General features: G+C 36.5%; 2 protein-coding genes and 1 long non-coding RNA gene across 13 annotated transcripts in view; all 3 read left to right on the top strand.

Moving 5' to 3' along the window:
* Nucleotides 1-275: 275 nt before the first annotated feature.
* LOC5579467 (histone H2A.V) lies at nt 276-14,613 on the top strand. The gene is made up of 4 exons (XM_021837504.1): nt 276-518; nt 941-1,018; nt 1,119-1,232; nt 13,805-14,613. The coding sequence occupies exons 1-4, from the start codon at nt 516-518 to the stop codon at nt 13,988-13,990; spliced, it is 381 nt and encodes a 126-aa protein (XP_021693196.1). The 5' UTR covers nt 276-515; the 3' UTR covers nt 13,991-14,613.
* On the top strand, nt 12,290-13,253 carry LOC110674082. Its single transcript, XR_002498633.1, has 2 exons — nt 12,290-12,996; nt 13,117-13,253. It is a non-coding gene; the product is annotated as an uncharacterized LOC110674082 (long non-coding RNA).
* Nucleotides 14,614-16,271: 1,658 nt separating the features above from the next.
* The window catches only part of LOC5566555 (cation-independent mannose-6-phosphate receptor), a 552,122-nt gene continuing 546,232 nt past the window's right edge, over nt 16,272-22,161 (top strand). For 8 of the 11 annotated variants that reach the window (XM_021857345.1, XM_021857486.1, XM_021857294.1 and 5 more), the window contains exon 1: nt 16,385-16,487. The gene's annotated coding sequence lies outside the window, so the exon portion shown is untranslated. The other 3 variants (XM_021857555.1, XM_021857417.1, XR_002503258.1) reach the window with 2 other exon arrangements.

Here is a 22,161-nt window from a genome sequence, read left to right as displayed (position 1 = left end):
GATAACAATACTTCTCTCGCCCATAAACGTGTTTGTTTATTTTGCTCGATAGGTTGACGATTTGACGGTTCAATAGGTAGACTTGGTTTCAGTCTTCGCGCAACTCTCCATTCATCGACTCTGCCTAACCCCTTTTAGTACATAATGACATAACGTCGGCTAGTGTTACCTGATGCCAAGTCTCCTCAGTCGAGTGTGTAGAAATTCTCTAGGTAAGTTTTCGGCTCCGAACATCTCTCCCGCCCAAAAACCGTCATTCGTCGGGTATCGTACAGCTTCGTTTCAGTATTGTATTTTTGCTCGTTCAGTGCAGTCGTCGGGTGTGTGATTAGAAAAAGTTCTGTTTGTGCGAGGCACCAGTTCCGGACAGATTAGCAGCAGCCATTTTTCCCTCCCAAAGAAGAGAGGTGTGCGTGTGTTTACCAGCAGAAAGAAGCGGATTTCTGCCCCCAAAGCGATAAACGATTGTGAAGTCAACTTAGCCGGAAAGAGGAATACTATCTAGATAGCGAAAAATGGTACGTAACAGGATGATACCGATGGAAATTCGAGGCAATCTTTCAAGAGTCAAGGCTTGAGGCGTCGGACGCCGCTTGGATTTTTTTCCGGGGCTTCTTCGCTCGGCTTGCTGTGAGGCGTAGGAAATTTGAATGAAAACTTGAAACGTCGATTTTGTGACGTTTATCCTTTCGGTGCCGGTTGAGAAAAATCGATCGGAATTAAGCAGCAAAGGTTTCCTTCGCTTTGGAAATGGATTATTTTCCTATGGCGGAAAGGAATGGAGCAAAAAGCGCGCATCGCCCAGAGCCAACAGGCCTTGAAAGATAACCTATATTTTCGTCGAGTTATCGCAGCGATGGCGGACAACATTCGGCTTGGCTGATGAAATTGCATTTCGCTTCGGATGTTGGTTACTCATTTTTATCAATTTTCCATGCAGGCTGGAGGAAAAGCTGGCAAGGATTCCGGAAAGGCGAAAGCCAAAGCAGTTTCCCGCTCGGCGCGCGCTGGACTACAGGTGAGATATTTTTTCCGTCGATTTGGGCGGGAAGTTTTTGGCGCCAATCTGAGGACATCGTTCGATAACGGTTATTTTCTTGTTATTGTTTTGCTTGTAGTTCCCGGTGGGCAGAATTCACCGACACCTGAAGAACCGCACGACCAGCCATGGGCGCGTCGGTGCCACAGCGGCCGTATATTCCGCTGCCATCCTAGAATACCTGACAGCTGAGGTAGGTTTTCATTTTTTTTTTGTTTCCCCCTTCGCTAGAAAGGTTCCCGTTTTGTATGGATGCGTGTGTGAGAAAGAGCGAGATGGATGATGCAACTGTGGAATTGGAAGTGCAACGTTTGAACGCATTTTGGGGTTAGGGACAAGCGCGCGCCCGTTCGATGCGTATTTCTTGATATTTTTTGTTTTGGGCGCCATTTTGTACCTTTTTTTAACGGATCGGTTTTGTTTGTTTGGGTCGTAAATTCGGCATGTTCCTTTCGGTGAACGTTCCGCGGGTAGCAATGGTAGGGATCTGTTACCTGCGACGTCACAGGTAGTCTGTTTTTGGCCAAGCGCGCATTATTTTTTTTTTAGGGAGACGCACTTGGAAATGCGTTTGTTGATAAACAAAAAAACGGATTTCGCGCGTGGTTTCAAGCCTGGGTTTGGAAGTGGTTTGGAATTTGTATGGCGTCTCTATGTATCTGCGCAGATACCTGCATAAGAAAATTTTGTGAGTTAAAGGCCCAAGTAAAAATGGTGCAACCATCATAACTGAAAAAAAGCAGTTTTTTCTTTTTAAATAGACAAATCAAAGAATATAAAAAAAAAACTCAGCTTTCTTATTTGGCAAAAAACGGATTTTTTTGTTTTCTTCGATTTGTTTTGCATCGAAACTGCTTTTTCAGTTCTAACTTCTGTGCCATTTTTACTTGGACCTTAACTCATAATAGGTATGCTTTTGAAGCATCGTAAACAGCGTAAAGCCATGTTTAAGGTGTCTAGGTTTGATTCCCGGTCGGTCCAGAAACTTTTCATTATGGAAATTCATAGTCATAAAATATCATCGTGCCTGCCACACGAGGACAGAGTCACGAAAATAGGAAATTTGGCAAAGAAAGCTATCAGGTAATAATGTCCCAGTGAGGACGTAATGCCAAGAAGAAGATGCTTTTGAAGAAAACAATTCGTTCATGTGCAGGTAAATTTATTGGACATTGTAACGGCTGCAAAATTTTAAGCACTTAAAAAAACTTCGGTGTACCTGTTGGCTGTTGTTCAGAATTATAAGCTAAACAAGATTCCATCGCTTGCATCGATGTGCTTAAGTATTTCACAATCAGTTTCTTCGCTTTTAATCAAAGTGATGTTCTTAAGAATCCATCACTTTACATAAACACTGCTGTACTGTCTGGATTGTGTCTCCCCAAGTAACTTAAAATTTGCATAGAAATTGACCGCTAATTTAGTCAAAACAGTAGCAGATTTATTCTGGGGTCTTTCTTAGCCGAGTGGTTAGAGTCCGCGGCTACAAAGCAAATCAATGCTGAAGGTGTTTGGGTTAGATTCCCGGTCGGTCCAGCATCTCCTCGTAATGGAAATTTTCTTGACTTTCCTGGGTATTGAGTATTATCGTACCTGCCACTCGATATACGAATGCAAAAATGGAAACTTTGGCAAAGAAAGCTCTCACTTGATAGCTGTGAAATTGCTCATAAGAACAGTAAGCTGAGAAGCAGGCTCTGTCCCAGTGAGGACGTTAATGTCAAGAAGAAGAAGCATCAGGTGCATATGTTTTCCAAAGCGTTGAAATTGATGCGTTTACAGGAACTCTCATTAAAATCCCCCTGAGGTTGTAGAATTCTCTGTATCTTTCTCAATCCATCTCCGCCTAACAAATGAAAAAAAAAAGTTCAAATTGCTACCATTTTGGCAATTATTGACGGATGGTGTTTTCATAGGCAGCTTGTTAAGAGACGGACAATGGATTGTAGAGGTATTCCGAATTCGGTGAGCTTGTCCCGGTCTTCAGCCAAAATTATATTACCCACATGTTTGCCAGAACGTATCCTATGGCCTTACCTTGTGATCCTTTATATGAGAGATAAGCGGAAGTAAAATGGAATGATTTGGCAACAGACCTCATGGATAAAAAGTTTATTTTGTTTTGTTAGGTAAAGGCAACCCGTCCAGAATAACGAAAGCAATTTGAATCTCCATCAGCACTCCAGATTATACACTGTATATTAGGAGTAGTAGGAGAAGTACCGTGAAGGCCCCTAACTCTGCGCACTTTCACCAAAATCCATCAAAATCTGGTAAAATACTTACATTTTTGTTCAAAATTTATTTTTCATATATTGCTACAATAGTAATAAAAAAGTACGCGAAGAATTTTCTTGACAGATTTACGTTTATTACTTTAATAAAAAATAAAATAGCTTTAAAAATATTGAAAAACGTCCAAATTGACTGCCCGTTAGCAAAAATGCTAAGGGAGTACCTCATCACTTAAGTTATTTTAAGCAAATTAAAGAGAATATATTTCAGATTTTTAGTACGTAGGCACTAGTTTATTTATCGAGCAATCATCACTGGTGAAGTGCAACTTATTTTTTCTTCATTTTCTTATTCTTCTTAAGTGCGCATAGTAAGGAACCATTTTTCAACTATGTTCCTTACTATGCGCAGCAGGCATAAAACGTTATTTTCAACATACAATCAACCCTCCAGATGTCGATATTAAAGGGAACCATCGACTTGTCGACACCATCGAGATATGGAATAGAAATGCTTTGGAAAATTGTTTGATGGGACCATCATAGTAAGGGAAGATTAAAAAATGACGTCCATCATATTTTAAGGATTTCTACACTCCGTCCCCTCAATCCCCTGTCGCGATTTTTACAGTACCTAATGAATGCATTGTCACATTTTCGTAGACTCCTCCTCTCCTGAACGATGGACGTAATTTTTGAATGCTGCATTAAATGCACTGAATGCAATAAAATAATTCTGATTTTTTGTATAGTTTCATGAGTCAATATCGAGTGATGTAACATCGAGGTTTAATCGTTGGTTTAGATTTTAGAAACCTAAGCTAAATAGATGTTTTGGAAAACATATGATGATTTCGATTGTTTTGAGAGTTGCACTTAATGGCATTCAATTGAATAATAGGTAAAATTCACTTCACTTAGTAAACTTGTGTTAGAGACATTTCACGCTCCACTGGGGACGTAAAGCCGTATAGAGCAAGAAAATGAAGATTAATTCGGAGTTTAAATGCTAGTAATGCTTTTAGTAAAATACTTCAACTGTTATAAAGAATTTATCGAGTGCGCAGAGTTAGGAACCTAAATGCGCAGAATAAGGAGCATTACAAAAATGAATGCACAGAGTCAGGAACACGAACACCCTTGAGAAAAATTAAAAATTTGCTATAAAAATCATTACTTAGTGAAGCTTTTATATTTTTTCCTTATACATAAGATCAATAAGTATTTGCTTCCAAAATTTCAGAATATTGTGTTTTGTTTTCAATTAATTACAGCTGTTTGAAAATTGAAAATCCTTAACTGCGCAGAGTATGGGGCCTTCACGGTAGGAATAAATCATTTAGTTATCATTAAACTGCCCATAATCGCATAACAGTCCCATGTCGACTTTTGATCGATTTGCGTTTTTTGCATAAATCAACTCAACATCGTCAGAAGATCGATAAACACTGCTAAAAAAGTAGCCTTTGTTCCTAACTTGTACAAAAACAAACCCCACTTGTCTTGTCCCATGTTGAAAATATTCGCATGACAGTCACATCAAAGTCCGTATAGTGGCCGGGCTTAGAAGGGGGCACCACTTCTAGTATTACTTAAACAAAATTTCATGGTAACTATGATGATTCGCTCAAACAGCATTCCAAAGCATTTCTGTTCCTTGACTCGATGTTTCCATGAGTCTATGGTCCCTTCAGATATCGACTCATGAAGGTTTGGCTGTATTTAATACACACTTGGTTATGGCATTGTAAATGTTTGGTTGGTTTGACTTTATTAACGAGATTTTTAGCCCTGGGCTAGTTCATCTCGGGACCAACGGCTTTACTTCCCTTCCGAAGGAAGTCGTCACTATAACTTTTTACGTCATAAGTGACTATGTCGGGGATGGGATTCGATCCCAGGTCCTCGGCGTGAGAGGCGAGTGTTCTAACCACTACACCAGGTCCGTCCCCGCATTGTAAATGTCATGTATTCACGATGTTTCGAAAATATGTTTAAATTAGTGGATATCACACATAATTATGTATTTTCAATTACGATGCATTACAGATTTTCATTTTAGATAAGGCTTATACCAGGCCTGCCCAATCTTTTTGAACCGCGGGCCATATATCAGAAATTATATTGGGGGGCGGCCCAAAATATTTTTTTTTTTTCAAACGAATAAAATAATTTTTTTGGAGAAATTGATAAGATAATCGTCTGTTCAGGTAAAGAGTCTTTGAAAATCTTACTCTTAATTTTGTATAAGAAACATGCCAAAGATGTTAAAAGAAACCTACTCAGAATGAAGCCACAATCTCATCCACCCATATTTGAAAATCTTGCCTAGAGTTATGTGAGAATCCTGGTTGATATTTTGCAAAAATCCAACGCAGCTTTCTGTAAGATTTGTTTTTAGGATACTCTCTGAATCTTCTTATTAAATTTCCATTCTGCAATCTGCAAGGTATTGTCAAGTATTCTATATGAGTCTCGCAAGGAATTGGTTCAGAAATCCATCAAGAATTTTGTGAAAATTTGATTCTAAAGATTCTGACAAATTCTGCTAATGGTATTGTAAGAATTTTTGCTAAGTTGTCCGTGAAATTAATGTACAGTATTTAGTGAAAGTCAAGTCTTTGTGGTGATATTCTTTCGACTAATTAGGCCTTGGCCTTGAAGTTTAGTTTTTAATCAAATATTGAAAAAAGTCATGACCGAGTGTTCAGGCAATCCTAATAAAATTACGATTATTTTTAAAAAGTGTGATTTTTATTCTGAACCTGAAATTGACGCTCGCAAGCTAGATATATGTGTAGATAAAAATATGTAAGCATTAAATTTAAAGAAGAAAGTAGCCAAATTTTCCATATTATCATAATATGAAGTTGGATTATTTTGAATGGTTATTAAAATAAAGTAAATTTTAAAGATTCCGAGCTTTGAAAGCAAAAAAAAAATCATGAAGTAATGTAAATTTTAAAGAATCCGAGATCCAGAACCAAAAAAAAAATTTTAAAGGAGTTGAAAACCAACGTTATAAATCATTATACTGCAATATCAACTTAAATATTAGATTTTATAATGATCCTGGGTATATACTGATTTTAAAAAAAGTAGTCAACGGGCCAGATATCAGAAGACAGGGTGACCAGTGCACCGGGAAATCGGGAAAACCGGGAAAAAGCCGGGAATTTCGAATCACCGGGAGAAAACCTGGAAATATACGGGAATTTTAATTAGCACCGGGAAAATTTTGCATACCAAGTAATGTTTTAACCAGCACGATCCCGAATCAGATAATGTAGCTGGGTGGACAATTAAATTCGACAATCGGTCAAAACGGCAAGACAAATTTAGTGCTAAATACTGTAAATGAGATGAATTTGTGAATATGAAATTGTATTGTAAAATTATTGATCTTTATTCTGACACCTGACACGAATGCACCTGTTTGGTGTAAAGTGTCGTTAATAAAAAAAAAGCACGATCTAAACTTTAGTGGATTTTAACAAAATCTTCTAAATTCGAATCATAAGTTATTCAATAGAGTTAAGAATATATTCTTTATAAATATGTTACTACTTGCTCTAATCCAGTAAATAATTAGCCAGCAAATTAAAAACTTGTAATAAAGGAATATCTTGCAAAAAGTTTTCCAAATAGTTTTATGAAGCATTTTATGTTGAAAACTACAATGTTTGGATGTTATAAATTTCTCTAAGCAAGCTTGCAATTGACTAAGATAAAATTAAATGCGTTTACAACCTAAGACATTCATGGAAGATTTGCCATTCGCTTCTTGTTTGAGCTTGGTAAAACTAGTATAAAATTCTAATTCATTTCAGAATTATGACTGTTATTTGTCGGAAATAATTGCCCTGAGAAAATGTTCTAGATTTGTGGGGATAAAACATAACAAAAAATTCTATGCTGATGACCATGGAATGAAATGTTGAACAATTGATAAATTCATTTTTATGTCTACCAAATCTGTTACCGTTTAAAATTTAAACTAAGATGCATTCAAAGATTGACTCAATCTCATCATATAAACAAGGGTCAAACTTTTTTCAACACTGAACTTTTTCATAACAAATTCCACGATTACTTAAAGAGACCGTCGGAAAATATCGTTTCATAGACCAAACTGGAATTTATCAGAATCAGTATAAACCCAGAAAATTTGAGTGCGCAGCAAAATATCTGATATCCGTCCACCCTAATAGAAATGCTTTGGTCTATAACTAAAAAAATAAGTACGAGTTTAGTTTAAGTCGTTTGATATGGTAAAAAATTGATATGGTAAATAATGTTTCCTAGCATATCATTAAACCGGGAATATTTTCGAAATACCGGGAAAAAACCGGGAGAAAACCGGGAATTTGAAATTGACTTTTCACTGGCCACCCTGAGAAGAGTCTTCTAACTCTTCGCGGGCCGCACAAAATGACATCGCGGGCCGGATGCGGGCCGTACGTTGGGCAGCCCTGGCTTATACCAATATTAATCTTATTTTATGTCCGTACTTAATCATTTGGGTGGTACGAGGGGAATAAAAATAAATGAGGAACAAAAAAAAAATTAAGTTCGTTCTACATTTTTCATTTAAATTTTGTAATAATTCTTTGAGGATTAGCTATATTCATCCTGAATCAGGTTGTTCTGGAACATCTCGAATCATTTCCATCGGATTGTACCGTAAAGTGCCCTAATTCAGCGCATTGCCTAATTCCGCGCATTTCATACAAAACGATTTATATATGGAAATACACATCAATATTGCAACAACTTTCAATGCCATTTGATGCTACTACTATTTAGAATAAGTTCAAATCATCAATAAAAGCAAATAAGGCACTTTTTCGCGGCGTAAAAAAATAATCAGTGGAGGCCCGTCGAAGTTGACGCCATTTTTCTAATTTCCTTAGCGTCCGTGCTAAGACTGTAGGACAAAAACAAAAGCGATTTTTTTATTGAAAATGTTTTATTTTTTATGTAATTTTCTATGGAACTACTAGCTACAGATATGTTTCATGATGCTTCTATGAAATCTTATCAAATATTAACATAATTATTGAGTCCCATCCCAAAAAGTAATGCGCGGAATTAAGTCACGTTTTTTTTATAATGCCCTAATTCCGCGCACTGTTCTTCGCTGAACAGTAAACAAGTTAAACATGCTATATTCGTCTTCACATCTAACTATTTCAATGAAAAGTGTCGTTATGCATAAATACGTTTCACGGGCAAGCAGAATCTCGGGAAAGCTCACTTACAGGGAAACTAAAAGCGACCGTCCAGAAACCACGTGGTCATTCATGGTGAGAGGAAAAGTTTATCCAAAGACCAAAGCCCATAAACATTTTAAAATTGTTGTCTGAACAATATACCACAAGAGGAGAGAATCTAACATTTTCTTTCCAAAAAAAGGTTTAAAAAAAGCCTATATTTGGTAGTCACCATCAAGCTAGCGAGGCAAAGGGGAGACCCCCATGGGGCAGTATGGACACCCTCACGTTTATAGGAAAATTGTCATGCGATCATTCCCAGAACCTCGAAAAATGAAGTACGTATTCAGGAAACCATAGTGACGGGTCACTGTGCCACTGAAAACATGATTGAAACCAGTTTACGACATTTTTCGTAGAGATGCTTCCAATATTGCCTCCAGATTAGTTTTAATCCAGAAAATTTACAATTTTCAACCGATTTATGGTTCCACATCATAATCATTGCATTAAATGCTAAATATTTTTAGATAATTTTGTGTTTGAAGTTATATTTCTTTATCTTTAAAAGTGTCAGCTCTACTTTGTCACCCGGTGTCCATATTGCCCCAACAGTATAATAAATTTCCATGTAAGGTTTGTAATGTCTCAAAATAACAGAAAAAAAATCTACTATATTTTTGAATAAAGCATAAATAATTGAAGATTCAATCAAGAGCTACCTTTTTGGCCAACTTGCAGTAATTTTCCTTTGAAACCTTACTTGGTGAGGTGTGAATGTTATAATTTTCGAACCCAATAAAATCATGCTCAATTTTTCGGTTCAAAATCAATGTTTTAAACATTTTTTCTGAAATTTTAGTGGATAATTTACTCTTTTGGCAGGCACCTGAAATGTTGTTTGCATCTAAAGTGTAAAATGATTAGCATATGCAAAGATACAGGGGGTGTCCATTCTGCCCCGGGTGTTCATACTGCCCCCGGTACCCCTAATTTATGGATAAACTTTATGGATCTTCTGAGGTTTCTAGTTTGCTTAACAGATTTAAGTTTCAGGTACCCGTGGCATTAGCGGATACAATTAATTGAATTTTTTAAGACATATCGATTCCAAGCAATAATGCGAACTGGTTCTTGTGTTGTATGAACAATGCAGAATACAAATACCTATAGAGGTAGTCGGGGCGGTTTCGCCAATGGATTGGAATGAGCACCTTTTGAAAACTGAATAAATTTTTGAAATTTCAGCTGAAGTAAAATGCAACTCCAAAGCTGGCAAGGGAATTAAGCAATATGTATGTTATAAGTCAGTTTTATAAAGTAATAGAAAAATGAATAAATTATACTCGAAATACCATCAACGTATTTATAGTATCCGCTCATGTTCCAGTAGTCTGCTCACGAGTTCAAAAAGTAAGGTAATTTGAGTAAATACACAAAAAATGTCCACAGTATGATTCTATTTGTCGATTTCAATTGTATAGCGGCTAAAGTTTTCAAATTTATGTTGTGTAAACTTATCATCTTATCATCATCTAGTGTGAGCGGGCTACTGGAACATGAGCGGAAACTGGTGCACTGATGGTAGAATGTTGATGATTGATTGTTACAATGTTCTTGAAAATTTAATCTTTTTGCAAAGAGTGTTTTTAAACACTAATTACTTTCCAGTCAAGTGAACAAAATAATTAAATTACATGATTCTATGAGATAATTTCACAATCTAAAATAGGGTGCTCATATCATCCCATCGATAAAAAATCGACACGAAAAATTACAAATTTTGAAAAATCATTCATTCATTCGTGATCTTTATAGGACATCGGAAATCGTGCGGATCTAAACATTGTTGGAAATAGTACAAAGAACTGATAATACTATAATATTTTCTACACTTCTATCGAATTTCCTTAAGGTCTCCAAACTGCCCCACATTCCCCTATACGAAATTCACAAGTATCAATGCCACGTTAATGAAAAGACCATAACAAATGTTTATCTTTGTTTCATATGATGGTCATAAAAATATAAGAAATAAAACTAAACGGCTTATACAAAAAATTACTTTTTTTCATACAAAAAGTATTATGGAGGGTGGAGGGGGGTTGTAAATTTTCTATTTCAGCGTTACGTAATGAATGAATTCTGCCTTACATTAAAATTAATGTTAATTTGATTACTTCGCGAGTGCGCGGAATTATGCGTTCTTCTGCGCGGAATATGGAAAAGCGTTTCAAAAGTGCGCGGAATTAGGCAATTTCTACAAGTGAACTATTTCAAAAAAAAATCAATTTTAAATTATGAATACAGTCTAGTTTATATTTTTCCCATAATCTAAAATGGATTTGCTAGCGATCCACTCATAAAGCTTTTTTATTGATGCAATACTTTTTTTTAGTTAACAATTTGAATCGTTATATTCCTTAACTGCGCTGAATTACGGCACTTTACGGTATTTTCGCATTATCCAAAAGATGATCATCTGGGTCTCTCATGACTGGAACTCATGACTGTAAGCGCATTCCACATCATGACGTGTGTTTTGAAAAAGTATTCAATCCTATGTTTTTTTATCTGGTGATTCATCCATGGACATACAGTAAACTATCCGTAACTCGCTATTCCGTATCTCGATATCGAGTTATAGAACGTGTAGTAATGGATACCTCGATGGCCCCTTTAACCAAAGTTACCCTGATTTTGTGTTCTTTAACACGATATTTCCCTAACTCGATAGTCGCCTTAACATCGAGTTACAGAGAGTTGATTATACTATAATAACTATTTTTTACGGCCAAAGAACATAAATAGCAAATGAAACATCCAGTGCATTAATAACAATGAGTGTTTTAGTAGCTGTCGAACGAGCCGATGATCATGATAGGACTGATATGCAAATACATTGGTATATTATATTGTATATAATCGCAAAACAGTCTCGCTACGATTTTTCTGCATTTTAAGGCAAATTTTCAACTTGAATTCAAAATAAATTTATTAGGTTTGTTCGTGTACTCAACAAACAGTGATATGTAGAAATTTAACACTTTTTAGGCCAAATAGAGACTCAAAATGGAACGAAATTGTTTCCACATTTCAATCGTCTTTTTCTCAGTTTGTCGTTTTCCAACATGGGACTGTTGTGCAAAGAGGGGCAGTAAAGCACTTCCAAATCATCTGGCAACATTCTCAAAAACCTTGCCAAGAAAATCATAGAAGAAAATCTACCTTGTGGCTTCCTTGTTCCCCATTTCGTCTGAATTCGTCGTCTCCCACATAAAAACCAAAGTAGGGAGTCGATGAAAGCTATGGACCGGACTCTTTGCATATTATGGACCCCCCAGAGAAAAACGAGAAATCCGCACTCCTACTCCGGGAGAACTTCATTTTTTATTCCTAGGCTCCAGAAATCTGGTCTGTGGAGATGGAAAACAGTTATTTTAAACAATTTCGGAATCAATGTAATATATTGATGTAATATAACTAGGGTGACGATGTCCTGGAGATTCAAAATCAGGTCATTTAGCAAATTTAACAATTTTCCTATGTAAATTCCAAATCCCATCACTTTTTCGAAGACCTAGTGTGTTTTAAGAGGCCTTCCTCAGCTGAGTGGTTAGAGTCTGCGGCTATAAAGCAAAGTCATGCTGAAGGTGTCTGGGTTCGATTCCCGGTCGGTCCAGGATCTTTTCGTAATGGAAATTTCGTTGACTTCCCTGGACATAGAGTACCATCGTATCTGCCACACGATATGTGAATGCGAAAACAACTTTGGCAAAAAAAATCTCAGTCGATAACTGCGGAAGGGCTCATAAAAACACTAAGCTGAGAAGCAGGCTCTTTCACAGTGGGACGTAATGCCAAGAAAAAAGAAGAAGATAATATATTGATGAGACATAACTAGGGTGACCATGTCCTGGAGATTCAGGACATTTGCAATTTTCACAATTTTCCTATGCAAATTCCAAATTTTATCACTTTTTCGAAGACACTATTGTGTTTTGACTTTTGATGTTGCTAGGTATCGAACAAGTACTTTTTCAAGGTTATTGTTTGTAGTCTATCATAAAACACAGTAGGAATCCTCTTTGCGCTTAAAATTACATCAAGCATCTCGTCTGATCATAACCAACAGGAATCCTTTACGAATCTACCGAGGGTCTCTAAATATCCGTGTATCTTTCTAGCTTATTATGAGCGCTAATGGCTGCCGCAAACATGCTTCCTGTTTGGTACGGGTCAGTGAATTTGACGTAATTTACATTAGCGCTCCTGGACTAATCCAGGAAATCATGCAACAATTTATCCATGTTTTATTTTAAACTGCTTAGTTTCTGATCGAGATCTCGCTGTGAAATTACTACGAATGTCAAAAAAAAGCCTAAGAATGTCAAAAGTATAAATTATAAAATCTTAAAAAATATTGCATCAAAAAATAATCAAGTTCATGCAAGGAAATGCCACTTATATTCTTTGAATTTTAGTTTCACAAAGAATCTGCTAACAATCTGTTAACACTTCAGTCGTCGCGCTGTTGTATTCTGTACAACACTGGTGAAAAAAGCTCGCTTTTCGCATACAACAGCAGCGTGGTGGTTCTGACGGTGGCTAATCGCGCGACGACTGGAAGGTTAAGAAATCTCATAAAAAAGCTTAGTTTAGTTTCCATTGATATCGCGAAGATCTCGCTTAGAAATTCTGAAAAGTGCTACAAAAAAAAAAAAAAAAAATGATCCGAGTTGTAAGAAATTTGACTAAAATCTTCACTGGAAACGGGCAGTTTTTTCAACACGATTCTGAGAGACCATCGTTAAAAATTTTACCAAAAACTCATGAAGAAAATTATCTCAACTAAAATTGCAAATTGTGCTTTTCGAGAACATCTTCAATGATGGCAGCAATCATAATACAAACTTTCTCTTTTTATATATCTTTGAGTTCCAAAAACATGACAAAATAAAGGAAGCAGGTAAGACTTCAATTCATCTTCATATTTATTCTGCTGAAGAAACTTTTATGGAGTTCCTCACTAGAATCCGTAAAAATCTTAGCAAGAGCTCTCCTAAATCTTAGTCCAAATTACGTAAAATAAAATCACTCAATGAGTCTTTGTTCTAAATGTTGTAAATTTTATCATAATCAAAATTGAGTCCTGCGCTTCCTTATTCCATCGATTCTGCATATTATCTAGTGTCGATGAGTGAGTCTTATGAGTATGAGCATTGATGACTGTAGTATTCCGTTTACCCTAAATATTAGCATTACTCAATTGAACCGTACTAACTGTACATCCCTTTACCCTTTCTTCCCTCCCGTAGGTGCTCGAGTTGGCCGGCAACGCCTCCAAGGATCTGAAGGTGAAGCGTATCACGCCCCGTCACTTGCAGCTTGCCATCCGCGGAGACGAAGAGTTGGACAGTCTGATCAAGGCAACGATCGCCGGCGGTGGTGTCATTCCGCACATCCACAAATCGCTGATTGGCAAAAAGGGCGGCCCCGAATAACCACCTCCCCACCACCATCATCAAGATTACTAAACACTAAATATACACAAAGCGAAAACGCGCGCCCCCCCTGCAAGCCAGACGTCTTATATACAAACACAAACACACACATTTTCTGTAACAGTTTTTGCACAAGTAAGAAATCGCGTCGACACAGCAACAGAGAGAATCTATATCATAGTAGAAATAATAACGTTTAAATGATACACATTTAACAATTGAACAGGACATTCTCGTTTGTTGTCTAATGTTTAGTATCGTTAGTTCAAACCGCAGTTGTTTCTTCTTAAATTCAATTCTCGAACGGCGGTATCCTACTTCCAAAGGGTAGTATACGATCTCCTTGCTTCACCATCCTTGCTATTATATTTTCCTCCTTCGCCTTTTTTTTCTCTTCTGTGTTGTGACACCCGGGGACGCGGATATGTGTGCGCGCGCGGAACAGCAAGCCGTTTAAGCAAAATATCGTCGTCGTGTTTAACTAATTTTTAACGCAAATTGAGAGAGAAAACTAAAATGAGAGAAAAATCTAAAAGAAACCCTAGAGAGTACATAAGTTAAGTGCGTTTTTCTTATTATATTTTCGATGAAAAATAATAAAATTTTACTATTAAGAAAAGAAATTATTAGTTGTTTTATTCTCTGGCAAGCAGGTCTTATTTTAGAGGTTTGGTCACTAATTCTCTAATTATTTTTTTAATCAAAATTAATCACCAAAATCCCTTTTCTTGTTTGCATGATTTCTACTAGAGTACTTCCAAGGACTTCCCAAGGGATCAACCTTCACCAACTCCAGAAGGAGAGATTAGAGGAATTTGCTCCTTGAAATCCTTGAGCACTCCACTTTACTAACTACATTCTTTCAGTCGTTTTATCCGTAAACAATTCATGTATTCATGTAACATTCATGTATTCTTTCTCCAAGAAATTGTTCCAATATATCCTCCAGTGTTATCCGAGGAAGTATTATAAGAACTTTGCCAGGAATCCGTCAATAAATTCGACTGGGAATTCCTCAGAAATTTCTCTAGGTATTTTTCCAGCATCTCATCCAAACGATTACTACAAGAGGACTCTTCCTTGGGGAATTCATCAAAGAATGTCAGTAGGAATTCCTGAAACAATCTTAAATATGACCACAGACAAACAGACGTCACACTCTCATCGTTGCCCATCGACCACTTTTTAAACGTCGATTCAAAAATATGGTAGGTGGCCAATCCGCCACCCACAGCGCTCGCATCGTTTTTGACGTTGACACACTACCGCCATATGTTGGCCTGTCGGCCAAACACACAGATTTTAGCATTGGGCGCACATGTTCTCGAGCCTATGATTTTGATCGAGATTTGTTCTAAGTGTTACGTCTGTTTGTCTGTGGAGATTTGTTCTAAGTGTTACGTCTGTTTGTCTGTGATATGACCTTAGAGAAATTCCTGGGTAAAATTTTAAAGAAATCGTGAATAACACTTTGGTACATCTGAAGAATTTACAGGTTGAATTCTAGAAGAGCTCCAAAATGAAAATCTTGAAATCGATGAAAGAATCATAAGATTAGTGGGATAATGTAAGGCTTTCTTTCGATATTTGTAAACAAACACTTATCCTTATAAATATAATGGAGGGGGTCTGTAAAAGAACCACTAAAATTTCTTATAATGAACTTTCAAAAAATCTATAAATTTGAAGGATAACTTGGACAAACACCTGAATTAATTTCTGATGAAAATCCTGGAAAAAGTAATGAAAAAATACATTCATGTGAGTAGTAATAACTTGTAACGCCACAAGGAATAAAGAAAAAAAACTATTAGAAATGCTTTTAGTGAAATGCCCGGTCGGATTCTCCGATTTAACCTTACGAAAACTCTTATTTCTTGGGTCCGGTATTTCGGAGATTCCTGTTTGACCTCTTTTTGATTTTTGGTCTCATGAAGTTCCTATTTTTAGCCCTTTCTTTCCCACAGCTTTGTTCGACAACTTAATATGCGGTTCTAAAAAAAGTGCTTGTAAAGAAGTTGTTGCATTATTGCTTAAAAACAAAGCGGTTAGCAATGGCTTTTAGGGTAAGATCATAATTTATGCGAGAATTGCGCAAATTAATATAGAACACCAAGCTCAAAACCAGGCTCTGTCCCAGTTAGAACGTAAGCTCCAGTCCCTGTAGAAATGAAGAAGAGGTCGCTTCAGAACTACTAAACGCACCGCGGTTCCTTTTTTTCGCGCCATCATTCAATGATGACAGTTCGGCTAACGATCAAAGAATGACTGTTGTTTTGCATCATCATCGGACTGCGAGAATGTCCAAATCAAAACAGAAACCAACGATAGCTCCGTATTTTTGCAGATTTTTGTAGTGGGGTGCGACGAAAACTTTTTCGGTTCGTAAAAATAATAGCGTGTTTAGTAAATAAATGTATTCAAGTGTGTAATTGTGCGAATATGGATAATCTTTTCATTACGATAATCGAAATACCGAGGAAGTGAATATTATATAGTGAGTCATCCTTGTATTTTTTTCGTGTGAAAACGGCTTCGGTTCGTGATCGGGAAACCTCGTGTGAAGTGCTGCCAGAAATCTTTCTTTAAGCAAAGTATGCATTTCAACAAAAAAAGTAATCGCCTATCTCGATGCATGGGAAATTTCTTGCAAGAAATGCTCAAGAAAAGCATTTTTCTTTTATCGCAGTACGCAGTTGAAAAGAAATGTCTATTCAAATGGAGCTCACTGTAAGAAATTTCTTGACCATTACTTGGGCAGAAATTTTTATTTTTCTTGAGCGGAACAGCATACCTAGCTTTATACTTTACAAGTCCACAAATCCCACAGCTTTTTCAAAACTGCACAAGAAAATATCTCCCGCTTTTTAATAGCGCTTATATTGCGAATTTTCTTGGAAGATGGATTTGAAGGGACATTGCTTGAGCTGGTTCGAAATCAGCGGTAAATTTCAAGGGGCACTCCAATACATTCAGGCGGTATGAATATCCTCTAACTCAATAGGATTGTGGCTCGCAGTTACTCACGATAAACATAAAACATCTGTAAAGCGACGATTCTAGATACAACCACTACATTGAAGTCCAATTTCGAACACATTTCTAAATATTTGATTGAAATCAAGGTAATAGGGTCCTAAAGTCCTGTCCCAATTTTAGTGCCAAACGCTTAAGTTTAGGCCAAAAACACATGTTTACTCAATTTTCTAATGTTTTCCGTTGGTTTAAGCCCAAAAAACATTTTTTTAGATTTTGTCACATCCTTTGGCTTAAACTCAAATTTTGGGTGTATTTTGTTTTCCGTGTCCCTTACGAAATGTCAGATAGGAACAACCCCAGTGGTCGAACTAAAACCCCTGTGGTGTTTTTGTCGACTAAGCGAACGTCAAACATGATCAAAAATGTCAAGGTTCATTTATGGACCAAATGTTTAAATTAAAGTTTAAACATGATATAGCCATTATTTGAGCGGGAAAAATTGCTAAAGTAGTCACAGTAACATGCTTTTTCGTGTTATTAAATAAAAACAAGATTTCATTAAAAATTTTAGGACCCAATTGAAAACTTTACCAAAATCAAATTTTCCAAATATGCACCAAAACGACCCCCCCCCCCCACAATATGCTTCTCTCCAGCTCGTAGCATAAGTAACATAAAAAATTGTCAAAAGGAATCAAAACAAACCACACAAAAATCGTAGTAGTGAAAAGGCAATCTCACGTACGTGTTGCACCAACGGCAACGGTGTATAAAAAATGTCAAGTGTCAGTCGATTTCGAATACATCTCTCTCTTTCATCGACCGGCGATTTGTGGAACGGCGGTCTAGAACCGCCGTGTGCAATCTGGAAATCTCCGTACAATAAATAGCTGCCACAAGCAGACTCTCTTTCTGGTACACGGATAAAACAGATTACGCAAAAATTAAGTTCTTTAAACTCAAATTTCAGTAAACTGCATTTAGTTTTTACCCACAGTTGGGTTGTTTTGCCGCTCTCGCAACAGTAATGTTGTCAGAAACAGAAAGAGACGCACCGACCCACCCGGATAAAAACGTATCATTCAGTGAATGGAATAAACCATTAATGTACAATATAACGTATTGGATACAATACAGCGTATTGTAATTGAATGTCGAAGCAATATTATTCTTGTTTGGATAAACAATTCAAAAACAATATAATATATTGTAACAGAATATTGTATTGTTTTTAATTGGTTTTATACCTTACAATTTTGGTCAAATTCCTATTTTCGAGTAAAACAACTGTTGCTTTTTTCTATGTAGCTTTGCTGAAAGAATTAAACAAAACAAGTTCAGAAAGCAAGAAATGTTGGGTGAAAAATATTCAAAAAGTAAAAATAATTAGTTTTTTAGAAGTCACTTGACATTAGCTGTAACGACGAATGCAATCATGATACAGTTCGTTGAATTGTTTTTGTATTGTACAACAATACACAAATTGCTAATCAAGACAATACATGAACAATATATCGTATTGTATTTTCAAAATGTTTGTATGAGAAAATATCTATATTTGTATTGTTACGATACTTAACCACCCATACATTATATTGCCAAAATCTCATATACAATACAGTGAACTGTTCAAATATTGTACTGTAATTGTATTGTCATTGTACAATATACTGTATTGTATTTCCAATATATTGAATGGTACTGTAGCAATACGCTATATTGTTTTTGTATTGTATTTTTTATCCGGGCAGTGTCGAATGTGGAAAAAGTCAAATTTGGGTTCTTTAGAGTTAACCTAAATTTAAGTTGTTTTGGCCCACTCGTTACCTAAAGCTGTTGTCAAAGAAAACTACCTATAACCATATGCTAGTTTACCCAGAAATGGGTTATCTTACGGAACGCCCGAATTGGCCGAATTGAGTCAATAGGGTCCTAAAGCCCTGTCCCAATTTTAGTGCCAAACGCTTAAATTTAGGCCAATAACACATGTTTACTCAATTTTCTAATGTTTTCCGTTGGTTTGAGCCCAAAAAACATTTTTTTTTAGATTTTGTCACACCCCTTGACTTAAACTCAAATTTTGGGTGTATTTTGTTTTCCGTGTCCCTTCCGAAATGTCAGATAGGAACAACCCCAGTGTTAAAACTAAAACCCCTGTGGTGTTTTTGTCGACTAAGCGAACGTCAAACATGATCTTAAGTGTCAAGGTTCATTTATGGACCCAATTTTTAAATTAAAATTTAAACATGATATAGCCGTTATTTAAGCGGAAAAAACTGCTAAAGTAGTTGCAGTAAGGTGCTCTTTCGTGTTATTGAATAAAAACAAGATTTCATTAAAAGTTTTAGGACCCAATTGAAGTCAAAGATGAGTTGATTTGTGACTAGGGTTACTATCTCCTGGAGATTCAAAATCAGGACATTTTGCAATTTTCAAAATTTTTCTGTGTAAGTTCCAAAACCTATAATTTTTTTCGAAGACACTAGTGTGTTTCGACTTTTAATTTTGCTAGGTATCTGACAAGTATTTTTCTCAAAGTTATTGTTTAAAGTCTGCCAAAAACCACAGTACGAATCCTTTTTGCAAGACTGTTGCTTAAAATTACATCAAGTATCTCGTCAGGAATCGACCAACAGGCCTACAACAATCTCGTCATCAATTTATCGATGTTTTCAAAGAAATCTGCTAAATGTAAATCCTGCTAGACAGTTACTAAAAAACAAAAAAAAATAAATAAATAAATTCCCAAGAATGTCAAAAGTATACTTCATAGAATCTAAAAAAAATATTCAAAATTCGCTCAAAATCTTTTCAAAGAATTATTAACGATGATGCTTGGATTCTTTGAATCATGGTTTCACAAAGAATCTGCTAAGCATCTTTTTAGAAGTTTTACAAAGAAGCTTCCATTAAGTTTCCATTTAGATCTTGTGATAATTTGCTAAGGATCTCGCTAGAAATTCATGGAGAGTCCTGCTTAAAACCAGTGTTGACCAGACTCATTTCCCCGAATTCGAATTGTGAAGCCATGAACTGTTTTAACTGTGCGTTGTATTCCTGATGTGGAGGGGGAGGTGGTTAGGCTTGAGTGTTGAACATGGGATCCGACAGTTTCGATCTCGGTGGGCCGCAATAGGGTCCTATAGCCCTGTCCCAATTTTAGTGCCAAACACTTAAGTTTAGGTCAAAAACATATGTTTACTTAATTTTGTAATGTTTTCCGATGGTTTAAGTCCACAAAATATTTTTTTATTTGTTTTTTTAATTTTGTCACACCCCTTGGTTTAAACTCAAATTTTGGGTGTATTTTGTTTTCCGTGTCCCTTCCGAAATGTCAGAAAGGAACAACCCCGGTGTTAAAAAGTGAAGAAGAAGTGAAGAACCCCTGTGGTATTTTTGTCGACTAAGCGAACGTCAAACATGATCTCAAGTGTCAAGGTTCATTTATGGATCCAATTTTTAAATTAAAGTTTTAATATAGTATATCCGCTATTTGAGCGGGAAAAAATGCTAAAGTAGTTGCAGTAACATTCCTTTCGTGTTATTAAATGAAAACAAGATTTCATTAAACATTTTAGGACCCTATTCAAGTTTCGGTGAAATGATTCGCACTCGCTCACTCACTCATTTCATTTCACCGAAACTTGAATTGTGGCTCTCTGGGATCAAAATTGATCGATTTTGTGTGCAGTACTCAAGCTTAACCATCTGCTTTTCTATCTTAGGAGGATAGAGCATGGTTGTAGTAGTTCGTGGCTTCGTAGTTCGGAAAATGTTATTTTCGGGGAAATGAGTCTGAGCAACACTGCTTAAAACAAAAGGAAAAATCAGTACGCCCTAAAAAAAATCTTAAAATCAGGACATGTCCTGCCATATCAGGACGGATGGTAACCCTATTTGTGACTCCATGTAAACGGCAACGCGGATCTACACAAACCCGTAGTTGAGCCCAATAACCCAAATTTGGCTAAATTTCCAAGGCCATTGAAGCCATGAGAAAAAATAATTTAAATTTGGTTTGATTCAACGCAAAATTGAGTTCAATCAACCCAAGCTTGAGAATAATGCATTTACCTAAATTTGGCTTTTACAGGGCAGGTACAGAGAATTTGTTTATTATAGAGAAGCGCGAATTCTGAAACCAAAGGTTCCAATCGAACCGTCAAACGTGGTTAAAATCGAGCAAATTCAATGAGACTCAAAGAGATGTTACGCAAAAGATACGATGGATGTGTGTTAGTGAAAAGCGATACAAAAGTGACGTCATTGATAAGCTTGGTTTCTTATGGCGACTGAGAGGATGACACGCACACTAAAATTTTGTTTGAATGACCTCAATTGTTGATAGTCATTGCAAATATTGTTTATAAACAAAGTCAAAATCCTCTCCGCGTTTCTCTAGTATAATCATGTTCTCTGGGCAGGTACAGCTCTCTATTTTTTGGACATCATTGGTGGGGAAAAGAGAGAATACCGAGAGATTTTGGGTTGAGAGAAAAATCGATATATACTGCTTCGCGTTATAAAATGGGTTAACTAACGTGCGAAGTTTGATTTTTTGCCAACTTTGCCGCGTCGCAACTCGATTCTCAATAGTGCGCATAATGCAAACAGTGGAAGACATAGATGCGCACTATAGCGAAGAGACTCGCTACGCGACGAAGTTGGTCAAAAATCAAACTTCGCTCGTTGGTTCATCCATGTTCAGTCGCGAAGCAGTATACTTAATTTTGTGTAAAGTGTAAAGCTAGGTATGCTGTTCAGCTCAAGAAAGGTAAACATTTCTGCTCAAGAAATGGTCAAGAAATTTTCTACAGTGAGCTCCATTTGAATTGACATTTCTTTTCAACTGCGTACTGCGATCGAAGAAAAATGCTTTTCTTGAGCATTTCTTGCAAGAAATTTCCCACGCATCGAGATAGGCGATTACTTTTCTGTTGAAGTGCATACTTCCCATAACTCACAAATTAGGTAAAATGTTTTTTTCCGTGTAGGGATTAATCGATTTGAAGTTTAGCTTGAGTCGTTGTTTTAACGGTCCCATGCTAAACGTCAAATCAACCAATCTCTGCCAATGATAGCGGAACGGCAATGGAAAGCGGAACCGGTTCACCAGCTTCGATTATAACATGTGGTTCGCTTTCATTCGTTGACAGCTCAATCGATGCTGTGATTCATGCTGGCGAACCGGT

The sequence above is a fragment of the Aedes aegypti genome, chromosome 1 (genome assembly GCF_002204515.2).
Source record: "Aedes aegypti strain LVP_AGWG chromosome 1, AaegL5.0 Primary Assembly, whole genome shotgun sequence".
NCBI lineage: Eukaryota > Metazoa > Arthropoda > Insecta > Diptera > Culicidae > Aedes > Aedes aegypti.
This window is presented reverse-complemented; position numbering and strand designations above follow the sequence as displayed.

What these genes read in the sequence shown, in the direction of transcription:
- LOC5579467 (XM_021837504.1), top strand. An exon ending in CGGCGCGCGCTGGACTACAG is followed by an intron (nt 1,019 to 1,118) that starts GTGAGATATTTT and finishes TTTTGCTTGTAG; the next exon opens with TTCCCGGTGGGCAGAATTCA. An exon ending in TAGAATACCTGACAGCTGAG is followed by an intron (nt 1,233 to 13,804) that starts GTAGGTTTTCAT and finishes TCCCTCCCGTAG; the next exon opens with GTGCTCGAGTTGGCCGGCAA.